General features: G+C 37.3%; 1 protein-coding gene across 4 annotated transcripts in view; it reads right to left on the bottom strand.

The window, feature by feature from the left end:
- Positions 1–13,175, bottom strand: part of ASRGL1 (asparaginase and isoaspartyl peptidase 1) — a 248,901-nt gene that overhangs the window by 233,402 nt on the left and 2,324 nt on the right. For 3 of the 4 annotated variants that reach the window (XM_036380919.2, XM_036380917.2, XM_036380918.2), the window contains exons 3-5: positions 9,932–10,074; positions 4,889–5,043; positions 499–617 (exon numbers count right to left, since the gene is read on the bottom strand). In XM_036380919.2, coding sequence (XP_036236812.1) covers positions 499–617; positions 4,889–5,043; positions 9,932–10,074 — 417 coding nt within the window. The remainder of the gene's footprint in view (positions 1–498; positions 618–4,888; positions 5,044–9,931; positions 10,075–13,175) is intronic. The other variant, XM_054514460.1, reaches the window with a different exon arrangement.

Genomic DNA, 13,175 nt, shown 5'->3' with positions numbered 1-13,175 from the left:
ATTCCACGCCACATCTATTAGGTTCTGAGACAGTCTTATCAGGGCTCTCTTAAGAACAGGAATTTACTCAAATTTGCGAGTCACTTTATAATTCTTGCTCACTGATACAACAAGTAGTAATTGCAATTACACTTACTTCCTTAAGTACTGAGGAAACAGCATCGTAATATGGAACAGGCTACAGTTTTTGACTTAGTGGAAAGCAGAGCCATAAAAAAGGAGAGCTTGATCAGAATCAACAGAAAGGAAACACAGGTGTTAGCATTGAAGAAAGGACAGAAAAAACAAACTCCCATCCCCGTTTTCTAATTCTTTCTTGCATATCTCCAAGCTGTAAGGAGGTTTAGCTTTGATAGATTTGAATGTTAGACCTCCATTTCAGATGGACTAGTATTTATGTTTTGTTTGACTAATGAAAAGGACAATTGCAATACCTTTTTTTCTTTCTTTAAATGAGATGCCCCCAAAAAGAGAAAGGCAAGATCCTACACCCCATACCTATGCATGCTGTGTCACCAACACGGCCGATCATTTTATTAGAGAGTCCTCCCGTGGATGTTGCACAAGCTACATTGCCTTCACTGTCTATAGCAACAGCACCAACTGTTCCAAGGTCTCTGCCAAGAAAAACAGTTCATAAAATTAGACAGAATTAAAGCATACCTGCCAAAGCACGTTGCCTTTATTTCCCAGGTAGCTTTAAAGAAGATTTCTACAACAGAATTACTACTCATCATGAAGCTATTTTTGCCATGCTTTTCATTACAAAAATAACAAGAAACATGCAATAATTCTCACAAGCTTTGTATTTAATAGAGTAGAAAACTCTTTTTTTTTTAATCTTTCCCCCATGACTTGTTTACTTTCATAGCATGGAAACTTGGGGAGGAAAAAAACCCACAAAACAAAAGCACACAAGGCAGAAATACTTCTAGTCATTAGAGTTCTGGAGTAGTTTTTTGGCTGACACACAAACTCACACACAACTTTCCCCTAAATGGCAACTCGAAGATGCAACAATTGGCTCCACTGTTTCAACAGGAGGTTAACCGGAATTATTAATGACAATGCACGTAAATGAGTGAATACAGAAAAGGACAGTAATGTTATGCATGCCCTGAATCATTTCCTTCCTGCTCCTCCTCTTTCCTTTTCCTTACTCCCCTTAATGTTTGAATGCTATAAAAAAAAAAGAAAAAGCTTATTTATTTTCCTTTCAACTAGTATTGCTCACAATGCATCATTAAGACATACTTTAGTCTTTGTACTCTGTAGCTACATAATCTTGAGGTTTAAATCACTTGGCCAGTAGACTCTGCTGAAACTGCACATTGGTTTAAAAATCTTCAGACACTGAAGAAAACAGAAGTCTCAACTAGATCTTTATTTCTTCAACACAGAAAAGACATATACAATAGCCTGCTAAAAATAGACGTGTGTAGTTGTGTACAGAAAAAAAAAAAGCCTGTTGTGACTTATTGTAACAGTTGCTGCCCTGAGAAGTGAGACATTACTGAGAAGCAACAGTTTAAATACCCATATATTCCAGTCTTAGCAATTCACGTATGAACCAGTATGTGACTAGGAGAAGTATACCAAAGTATACCAAACCCCCAAAATAATCTAAATCCCTCCACACAGGAAAATAATTTGTAACAATCCTTCAAGGAGCCACCCAACAGGCAACTGGAAAAGGAATACCTTTCAAATTTGCCTGGGCACTGGTAATTAGCAAAACCTAAGCTAATTAAGTCAGACAAAGTCTTTGTGTACCTTGAAACCCACAGCCAGTTTCTCAGAGACCCAACTTCCTGTTCCCCCCTGCTTATGTAAAATATCATACTGTCAGTCCCTACACTTCATTCACAGCAATTCCAAGTTGATTGATGAATCACAGGCCTTATAGGCTGCTCTGACATTTACGTAGAGACAGACCTCATCTCAAACTGATATGATGGTGCAGATGGGCTTCCCACCCATCCATCTGTTAGAAGTGATTTGCTGAAAAGAACATTAGTAAATTCAGTACTCCCTTGCACATTCATGTAGCACCCTTCAACCAACTAAAGTTAGATCCTCCTGAGAAACTAAGAAAGATGTATCCAGAGGTATATTTTCTTAGATAAGTATTTACCTTAAGCAACTGTGAAAATAAAAGCACACAGATGACACAGGCAGTAATTACCTGTTTTGGTATGAGAGCACAACTGGCAATAAATAACAAAGTGAATGTGTCCAACACACCTCATCTGCAGGTGAGCAAACAGACAACTACACTTGATTTCTTACAGTTCCTTATTTTACTGCTTTAGTGTAACCTTTCTTTTGATCATCTTCAGAACAAAGAAGATACAAATAAATTTTTTTGCCTGGCTACTTGACTCCAAAACATTAACAAAGAACACAAAACTGCTATCAAATTATAACCATCTCTCTATTTTTAGTTATTGATAATAGCAAGAACCTCAACAAGTACCTGTGGTGTACCAGAGGATGCTCTTAGGGATTTTTTCAATCAAGAATTATTCCTATATACTGCATATACTGTGATACAGAATGTATTATTTGGATTTGTTCATTTCCTTTTGTCTAAATCTTGCATTATCCAATACCCATGAAGTGACATGTATTCACACTGTCCCTGTTTAACTAATGAGTTACCTGCTATTTTGTCTCAGCCCTGCATCAGTAGTGGGGTTTTCTGTTTATTGTTTTAGGGTCCTTGTTAGTTAGTACCTCCTCAAGTTACTCTAGCATGGTGATTCCCAGTGGGGCTAGGAGCCCATTTACTACCTTACAGCAAGACTCAACACCCTTTCTGTGGGATTCTCAGGCAAACTCCAATAATTCTTAACTAGGGTATTGCCAGAGTCTTTGCAGTGTGCAGATAAATCACACCTTGTTCTTGGCAAAAGGTGTGCAAGATGGAATGTTCCAGACACAATGGAATCCTAAGCTTTCAGCACAAATCAACGCAAGCTTCTAACCAGCAGAGGAGAAAGGTGTCTCTTGTGGAGACTCCAGACTTGACCTGCAAAGCCTATGAAACCCCAGGGTTTCCAACACTGTGAGGATCAGGGGACTGGAAGTAAAATATACACCAACCTTCAAATTCCCAGTATGATCTGGTATTATGTTGCCTCTGACTAATACTACTTCACCTTCTGTCTGTTCGCCTCAGGCAAGTTTCTGCATAATCACTGTGGACATAACAGGGAAAAAGAACATTCCACGTGTGATACAGAATGAAATGGGTTTGCATTAAAAAAAGACCTGTTTTAAACTTTGTGAATTTGTGCTGATGTTTTAGTTTTCAGAAAAAAAAACCAGCATGGCCAGGACAAGAAAAAGTCTTCAGCCTTTCAGAAATACACAAGCTTTTTACTATCAGATATTCCAGAAGTCCATGCTGGAACTGAAGAGGCCTAACACTGTTTTCAGAAAAAAAAAAAAAAAAAAGAAAAAAAAAGAAAAAAAAAAAGAAAAAAAAAAAAAAAAAAAGAAAAAAAAAAGAAAAAAAAAAGAAAAAAAAAAGAAAAAAAAAGAAGCAGTTATGAGGAATGAATGAAGACTTAAATGCCATGCTATTCCAACTGGTATGTTCAAGAGAACAAGAGACAGTGGTGGTTACACCATGCTCAAAATTCTTCACAATCAATGACAATACCACACAGTCCTTGGACAAACCATGGATCAAAAAACCACTTCTGTTAGATACAAAACAAATTATGACCAAGACCTTATGGTCAAGGAACAACATCACTTTGTTTACAAGACCATATCCATGCTTGTCTCATTACTTTGTTTTCCCTTCCAGCAATTTACTGAAAGTAACATACAGGTTGTAATTTATCATTTCATGGATTTTAATTAACATGCTCACAGAAGAAATTTCCTCCTTCAAATCTACAAATTCAGCTCTGCTCCTGCCATTACTCCTGTTTCACAAAACAGATGAACAGCACATAATACAGCATTTATGTAATGTAATACAGTGTTTTCCTGCACCACAACCATGGATGTACAAATGGAAGCTCAAAACAATTAAGTGACTATGCCTACCTCAGAGGCACAGAAATCATTCTTGACACCTGATGTTTTTCAGTCCTTTACTGTTCCCCTCAACCTTCCTCTCTACTCTATATGAGACTGGCTTATTTTCCAAATGATGCTCATTTTGCTGTTGGGCATCCAGCAGCATCGCTCTTCCCACCCACCACTAAACTTGGTCATTTTTTTTTAATTCCTTTTCATAACCAACAGCCACAATTACCACTCAGAAGGAATTGCTGGTCAAACTCTGATGTTGTTTAACTATCTAATACAATTTAAAAACAAATCTGATCATCTACTTAATACTTAACCAAGATCACCTTACTTAGGTTTTTGGGGCTTTTTTTATTAACTTGTTTTAGTATGTGCACTGATTTTTAAAACCAGTTCCTCCACAGAAAAAGCTATACAAAATAATATCTGCTGCTTGTTAAAGCTACTCTGTGCACTTCTTTAACTGATGATTTTAAGAGCAGTAACAAGTTCTAACTTTGTTCTCCAATAAAGCCACAAAACCTGTACTATTGTCAAAGTGACCAATAATCTTCTTAAGCAGCAACAAGTTTCATCAAGTTTGTTCCAGTCATTTAAGTTTAAGCAAATTCATTGAAAGCTTGATTTTCTACTGCTTTCAAGAAAGACACACTGTAAAGACTGTATCAAGCCACATAACATTTGGAATAAAGGCCTTTGAGGTTTGTGTTTATTTGTTTGGGGTTTTGTTTTTCTTGGTCGCTTTGTTCGTTCGGGGGTTTTTGGTTTCTTTTGAGTTTTTTGTAACCAGATAGCCCAAAGTAAATTACCCAAATTTGAAAATAAAATATATTTTACCTACTTCTGAAACTCTTCAGGATTGGAATCTGGCTCAAGGTTCTTCTTCCATCTCTCCTGGGATCTCTCAGTCACGAGTTTCTCCCCTGGAATTTCAGGAATACCCATGGCCTGAGCAAACAGGTGTGCACCATGGTCAGTCAGCAGCAGATGCTTTGTCTGCAGAAAGACAAGAGATTCATTGACAATTCTTATTTTTGTCTTGTACTGAGCAGTTTTGTATAACTGCTATCTTTAGAAGCATCCACAAAATGAAAATTACAAATTTTATTTTAAAAATGTCTAAACTTCTGTCCATATCCCCTTCCACTATAGCTGAAGAAGCTTTCAGTTCTCCAGACCACAAAGTTTAAACATCAATAGAAAAGAATTGTACCTATGAATTTAACACTTACTATAATGGGAAAGGGAAAATAGGTAAATTTGTTCTTTAGCTAATCTGTATGCAACTGTTTTGTACTGTTTCAAATGAATCACCATATTACTACATAACTAACTGTTTTGTCCAGTTAACTAAGAGATTTAGAAGGCTTTTATTCAAAAGAATGCTAAATAAATTCCTGTTTAAAGGCTTTACACCTAGTAAAATAACCTACAAATGTAAATAGCATACAACTAAAATGTTCCTTAAATTTCATTTAAATATTTCTTCAACAGGCTGCTATTCTATTAACTCAAAGCATCAAATTTAAGAACAGAATACTTTCTAATGGGTTTGACCAAGAAATGTTTACTGTCTTCTAACAATACTTGAAAGTTATATTTTGATTTCTATATTGACAAAGCACTCCAAACCAGATTTTAATTCAACAACTTTGGTTAATTCCATGCTTTAAAGTCTGTAGAGCTCGGTTAGTTCATATTTTAGAGAAGTTTGCCAGATAAATTTGTTTAATTAATCCTTATACTTTATTAGTAGCTCTGAGCTTTGAAATCTGATTTTTTTGTTTGTTTTAATGTGTCAAAAAGTAAGCAGTTTCTTGCACAACTACACAGCTGTCAATTGCTCATTAGAGCACAGAACAATTTCTGAGCAGAGCACCTAAACTACAGCCAGCCTTTCTGTCCCTCCAGCAGCAGAGCAGCTGAGGTGCAAACAGAGCCATGATGCTGGAGGCAGCAGCCCTGCAGAGCCTTGCGAAGCACCCACATGGCACAGAGCCCGCTCTCAGCCAGAAGTAAGGACAGCAGAGGTTGGGTGTTTCTGTACCATGCTACATTCTGGAGGGCATTTACAGTCTCAAAGCTACAGGTTAAGATGTTGCAGACCATCACCTGCTGTTATTTCTAAAGCAATGACAAGTACTCACTACCATGAGCAACACATAGCACTGCATTGTTTTAAAGGATTCCAGACAAACCTCTTCCCAAGTCAGAGACACTGATCTCTACTTAAGCCAATTACAGCCTCTGCATTAAGGCCTTTGCACAGGGACAGAGGACTACACTTTAGAGACATTTCTGATGTTGCAGCCCCGACTTCAAACATGTTTGAAAATTTAAATGCCTTTTTAATTAATCTTTAATTCAGGAGAGCATTGCTTTAGAGAATGCTAAGGGTGACAAGAAGAAGTCCCCTGTCTATGTGAAAGCAGACATTGGGCTTTCATGCTGAGTGCTGCTCCCATATTACCAGACGATGTAAAACCAACCTATTTCTGACAAAACTAATGAGCAGTGTTCTTCGACTTGAAAGCCAACTTCTTTGTGCAATACTGCCCCCCTCTGCCACTACCACTAACCCACGAGAAGCACACAATGCAACATTCAAAATAGGTTTGGTTTTTATTTGTGGGTGTGGGTTGGGGTTTTTTTCTGTTGTTTCATGGGTTTTTGTAGGAAATTTGAAATTTGCTTTAGTCTTGATCTGTACCAGAAGGCTCTGTACTCCATCCCTTGCCTTCTTCAGCAACTAAGACTACAGCATCCTTTAAATGAGTCTTAAAAATATAAAGTTTTATAATAAAAAATGGAAGTTATTTCTAAAAACTTTTTCATAGGATTCCATCCCTCTCATATGCAAATTTGCATAATATATGCACCTTCCTAGGCTACATAAACAAGAAATACTTGCATATTGATAAATAAACTTCTACGATAGGACTCTGGGTTTTCTTTTTTCCTTCTTTTTCAGTCCTCCCTGACAAGAAGATGTCTTTTATCACTCTCTTGTCAATCAAAAGAACTAGTAGAACACTGTCAAACAATGCAAAAGCACATTTTTCTGCCTCATTCTTCTAGTTTCATTAATATGTTTGCTAATATAAAGTGCATACTTTTTCTAGAAGACATTTACATAAAGTAATCTAAAAGGACAAGAAAAGGGTTCAAGAAATCTTACAAATAAGCCACAAAAGCTGGAACTTTTCGCTAATTTCACTGGAAATGGGGAAAATACCCCAAATTTCTGCTGGGCCTTAAGTTCAGACCATCACAGTTCTTCATTTAACAATTCTGGAAGCACAGAAAAAAACCTGGCCCCTTGCCTCAAGAAGTCTGTGTTCTAAGCTAAATTGTCTTTTGCCTAATGTAAAGTCCTGCACAATAAGAGTAGGAGAAAACATACACAGTTTACATACACCAATGAATTAGTGCTCTAATTTTCATGAGAAGCCCACCTAATGAAGTTTTGGAGCTGAGAAGGGTTACGTGCCCCAAATTAAAAAAAAAAAAAAAAATCAATGTATCATTCTATTTATGTTCAATACAAACAGGAATAATTCAACAGATATTTAAGTGCTTTTTCAAGAATCTGTTACATTAGTAAATGCACTGAAAGTCTTCCACCTCTAGAAGCTCCTGTGACCAACAGTACAGTAAACCATGAACGGAAATTATTCTGCTGTTCTCCTTTTTTTCTACTTCATGAATTTGGACAAGTTTGAACCCAGTGGGAAAGTGACAGCCAAAAAGGACAATGTTGCAACAACAAACTAGAGGAGCTACTCTGGCCACCAGATGGAGCCCACACTGCTCCATAATAGGACGGAAATACAATTACAAGCAGACGTGCAGGGTGGTTTTGGTTGGTTTGTTTGTTTTCGGGAGCTGCATATTTCAAAATTCTTTATGGTACTGAGGCACTCAAAAACCACTGGGAATTATGCACACAGACTTAAGGCCCGAGGAAAACTACCCTTATTACCCCCAAATCTTACAGTTAAAAATGCTTTTTAATCAAGCACAGTACAACAAAACACACTATGAAATGTACTGTGAAATACCCTGGGTTGGTATCCCAAATTTCCTGTCCAAGATGAACAGAGGGGCAACAATGAGCAGAATAGCAACATCAATTGGTATTTCCACTTATGGGAGATGGAGAAGCAGAGAAACTCATCTCAGGATACATCAAGCAATTTAGGCCAACATTTACATTTGAAATTTATCATCATGCACAGAGATTATTTTGCATCTTGGCAAAAATAACGCCTGTACCACAAAAAGTTATGGTGTTAGGGCTACACCATTATACTTGGTCCTGTACAGTAGAATTGTATGATTTCATTTCAAATTTAGCCTCAACACTTTTGAACACCAGAAGCACAATGCAATGACAAGAAAGACTTTGTAATAGACAAGACAGAGGAGAGGGCTTTCTCTTTGTTAGTTTGGGGTTTTCTGTTTCATTTTTAAAACACACTTTGCTAAGTTATATTCTCAAAATTCAACAGTGACACTTTGACCTTATTCTTGTTGACTAAAATAGGATTTTTTTCATAGACAAGACAACAAAGAAAATAAATCAGTGATTCTGGAATAAGAAGTAAACAATAGGCATTAAAATAAGTTCTCTACAGAAGAAAGTAAAATAAAATGCAACATTCACCTTAACATGCTAGAGACATCTCTCCCCCAACCCTTCATCTATATTCTCAAATTCTATCTTGTGAAGCTGTCTCCCACCTATACTCATTTACTGATCTGGTTAATAACAAAAAAAATTCTGTATGAAGGAAAAAACATATTCATCACAAGTTTTAACATTCCTTTCTAGTAGACATACATTTCACTGAAGTATTTATATTCAATATGCTAGTGAAATGTTCTGATCTTAAAAGCAGAACTATCTTTCAATTAAGGACACAAAAAAATTCTATCTGCTTTGAAGGCCATTGAGGACAAGATAAATGTCAATCATCTTTAGAGATCACCAAAACAGGTATTGTTCCCTGAAAAGTAACTTTGAAAGGTTAAAGAAACATAAGTCTTTTTTATTAGTAAGTGTTTTTATAAATATGAACCTTTCCAACAATGGGGCAGTTGCACTAGGTAGAATGAAAATATAAACTCCAAAGACAGGACAAACTTTTTGATCACTGTCACAGCCTTGTAATAGTAAAACAGACATAGATATCATGCAGATCAGTTGCACCATATCTGAAAAATAAGAGAAGTCTGCTGTAGCAAATATTAGGTGGACTTCCTAGTGGAGTAAGGTGGGATTGATCTTATATAGAAGGTCAAGTAATATTTTACTGCCATGATAAATTTTATTATCTTGGAAAAAACCTGTCAGCACCACATAGAGCTAATGTTATCTTCTACTGGTGGAAGATTACAACTGTACTGGTGCTACCACCTGATCAGGTCACAGTGGAGAAGGCTACCCAGAACAACAAAGGAGTGCATTACATAGCCAAATATGTAACTGGGTCATTCAATTCAGTGCCATGAACATTCATTTCCGTGAACTAATCTTGCAAGATCAAGCACAAAACTCAGTGACAACATAAAAGCTCTCCAAAAAACAAGTGAAAAACAACAAAAAAAACGCCTTGAATACCAGCAGCAGAACTACAGGAGACCAAAATGTGTAGGTCAAGTTATATTTCCTTAGAATGCTATTGTTTATAAATATTTCTCAAGACCCCTTAAGGTAAGTGCTTCATGGTCATGACCATAGTTTCCAAACACTCCAATCCATTTTTCCCTTCCTTGCTGCTTTAAAGCACTACACAAACACCATCACTGAGGTGTATCAATATACTGGCTGAAGTTCAAAGGAAAAGAAAATGCTTCATACTCAAGTAGATAATCAGCATACCTTTTCCATAACAAGTCGAGCAAGTTTTATGGGGTTTGCTATGCACTTAACTGCAGACACTGCTCCAGAGTCTAAATTTTTTCCATCCATGATAATGGCATCCATTTCTACTTCACCTTTTTCATTTAGAACAGATCCACAACCTAAAGACAAATAAAAAAAAAAAAAGTAGAGGGCAAGAGAAAAAGAAGAAAGTCATTAAGAGCTAACCACCCAGGTGATTCAATTATAAGCTCTCAGCAAGCAGCCTCTTTCCCACTTTGCTGACTTACCGAAAGTATCTCCCAAATACAAAAAACCCAGCAGAAACACTGCTGAGTACAACCACAAAATCCAGCCACTAACAGAAGTCTCACAGAGAACAACATCTATTTTAAAACTGAGTTTTACTTTTTTATAAGATTAAAAACACACTTCCAATCCCATCCAAATTATATACTTGGTATTAAAGTTAGATGAACAAACCATCATGAACAGAATTCTTTATTCCCCAGATTGCTTTTAGGTGCACTATTTTGCCTTTGCAGTTCTTCCAAAGGAGGATACAACACCACCCAAAGAAATAGTATAGTGTTTGATCCTATCAACAGATGAACATCACACAGCACTCCAAGAAACTGCCAAAATTAATGGAGCAGAGTAAATGTCCCCTCACTACTGTAGCAATAGCTTGAATCAAAAGTTCTTCCATTACCAAATAAAACAGTATATAAAGTAATTTTATAAAACAAAAGTAATAAAACATCTGGTAGTTATCTTCTTCTATAATTATCAGTGCTATCATTAACCTAATTGAAACTTAATGACATACAAAATGAGACAATGCAAATGTTTTTTAAATAATGCCAATAATTGTACCACAGAGGAATAATAGGTTGTAAGTCATCAAGTGCACAAGCCTTGCTAATACAGATGGTGAAGACTAAACCTGAAAAGTAAAAAAAACAAACCAAAACATGGCAGATGTACTCAGTACCTCAGGTAAAAAGACCTGTGCATTATACATAACTAATCCAGGAGGGTTTTTCTCCTTTCTGTTACACCAACATTAAAGCAGTCCAGAAACCACTGTTAATAACTGACATAAAACTTTTATATCAATGTACTTCAGACCTGAATATATGAAATTAAATCCCCTGTGACAAAAGGCAGCTAAATCCTGTAATCCGCCTCTTGTAATCTCAAAAACTGCCCCTGCCACATACAGACACACCCCCAAAGTTAATTTTTACCTGTCTCCAGCTAATTAAATTATTCCACAGTTAAGTCCTGCATCATGCACAATATATTAACTTATAGACTGATCTGTAAAGAGCTTACAGGGTAATTTCCTTGTGCCACCCACGTGAACATCACTCTTCCAGCTTTTCCTTATGCTGGTAAATAATTGTTTTCTCAGATAAACCCTACAAAGCTCTTTTAACGTCCTTTGACAGGGCAGGCTTTCTAACCCATGTTCACAAAATTCACACTAGAACCAGGGTACCCCTTTCCCAGCCATAAGTGACCAGAACCATGCTCCAGGGGAAACAACAAGGCCCCTTCATCACCACATTAAGAGTACCCCATGTCTACTGGACATACCTCATAGGATACACTTTAGGATTCTCAAGAATTTGCTGAGCAGAAAACAGTTGCAGACAGTTTCTGTAATTAAAGGCAGCTTTCTAAACAAGTCTCCTTTTACAGGTGGTAAAGAGAGACCGGTAGGTGCCTTCTAAGAACAATTCACCCCACTTGCCATAGACTCACAGAAAGGCCTGGGCTGGAAAGAACTTTGAAGATCACCTAGTGCCAACCTCTTTCCACAGGCAGGGATGCCACCCACTACATCAGGTTGCTAAGGGTCTGATCCAACCTGGCCTTGAACGCTTGTAGGGATGGGGCATCCACAACTCCTCCAGCTTTGAGAGCTGTAAAGCCAACTTTTCTCATTCCACTAGTCACCATGAAAGTCTGTGTACCAGGGCAAAGCTAGTTTCTGAACTTCAAATGATCTCAGGTAGCATGAAACCTTCCTTCTGTGGTTACAGGCTGCCTTTTCACCTGCCTTCCAAAGCAATGGGTATGGACTACCAGTCCCTGAGGCCATGGCATCCACTGGCAGCAGTGCTGAAAAAATTAAGTTTTTGGCTTCTTATTAAGCAAAGGGCTGGAAAACAGAAAGAGACAGAAAACAGAAGACAGAAAATCTAGGAGGAAACAAATAATCAACATGTCTGACATTACCCTAATCACACCTGGGATACTGAGAGGAGTACTCCAACTCCCTCTAATTGTGGATAGACAGATCTGTCCTCTGTCCTGCAAAGGCTGCATAGGAAAGAGTGTGCAAGGATCAATAGAGTGTCACTTCTTACACCTGGAGTACTGATGTCAAGCTGGTTCATACTGTAGCCAAAGAGATCACACGGAAATACAACCACACAAGTAGAACTTGATGACTTTATTACGCTGCACAAGTCACTAAAATGGTAATTTTATACACCAGTACAGCTTCTGAGCCCTTGCACCAAACCTACATCAAGATGACCCTACACAGCATGGCTACACCCTATCAAGCAAAAAAAGGACACAACTTGATTGTTCTGCCCATTCTTCCCCATCTTAATTGTTGTTTCTTAGCAATGTCTGTTTGCCTAGAAAATATTACAGCAAAACTGATTTTATCCTTTTATCAAGATAAATACTACACAATGAGTTTAAACAGCCACTCCAATCAGGGTCATTTTCACATAGCTTTCAGCTCATTTTTGCCAGATTCTGAGAGCAGCTGTACCTAATGAGCATTGACACAATTAGATATATCTGTAACAGACTACTTGCCACTACCTGAACAATAGGTGAAGGCTCAAGTCCAGTTAAGTAAAAGCTAAATGAGAGCATGCCACCCTGATGCTAACTATTTAAAAGCACACACTACACCTCCAAGTCCACTTCATAATTCCAGCATGAATGCTCCAAAAATCAAAATGTTCAACCCAAGTCAATAACAAAACAATGAAAGTTTCATATGAAATATAAGCTGCTCTTGACTGCAAGGTGAGATGGAATAAATGAACCTCTGCAAACTAACTGAGCACATAACTAATGTTACCTAAAATACTGAGCACCTACATTGCATTCCATGTTCTTTTCTGACATGCCACAGTGGGAGTGGGGAAATATTTTTGCTGAAATTCATCAAAATAATAAACTTGAGGTCCTAAGAAGAGGAGAAAGTATTTGATTACTACCACTAACA

This window comes from Molothrus ater, chromosome 3 (assembly GCF_012460135.2).
Source record: "Molothrus ater isolate BHLD 08-10-18 breed brown headed cowbird chromosome 3, BPBGC_Mater_1.1, whole genome shotgun sequence".
Lineage (NCBI taxonomy): Eukaryota > Metazoa > Chordata > Aves > Passeriformes > Icteridae > Molothrus > Molothrus ater.
The sequence above is the reverse complement of the archived record's forward strand: the minus strand, read 5'-3'. Positions and strand labels throughout refer to the sequence as shown.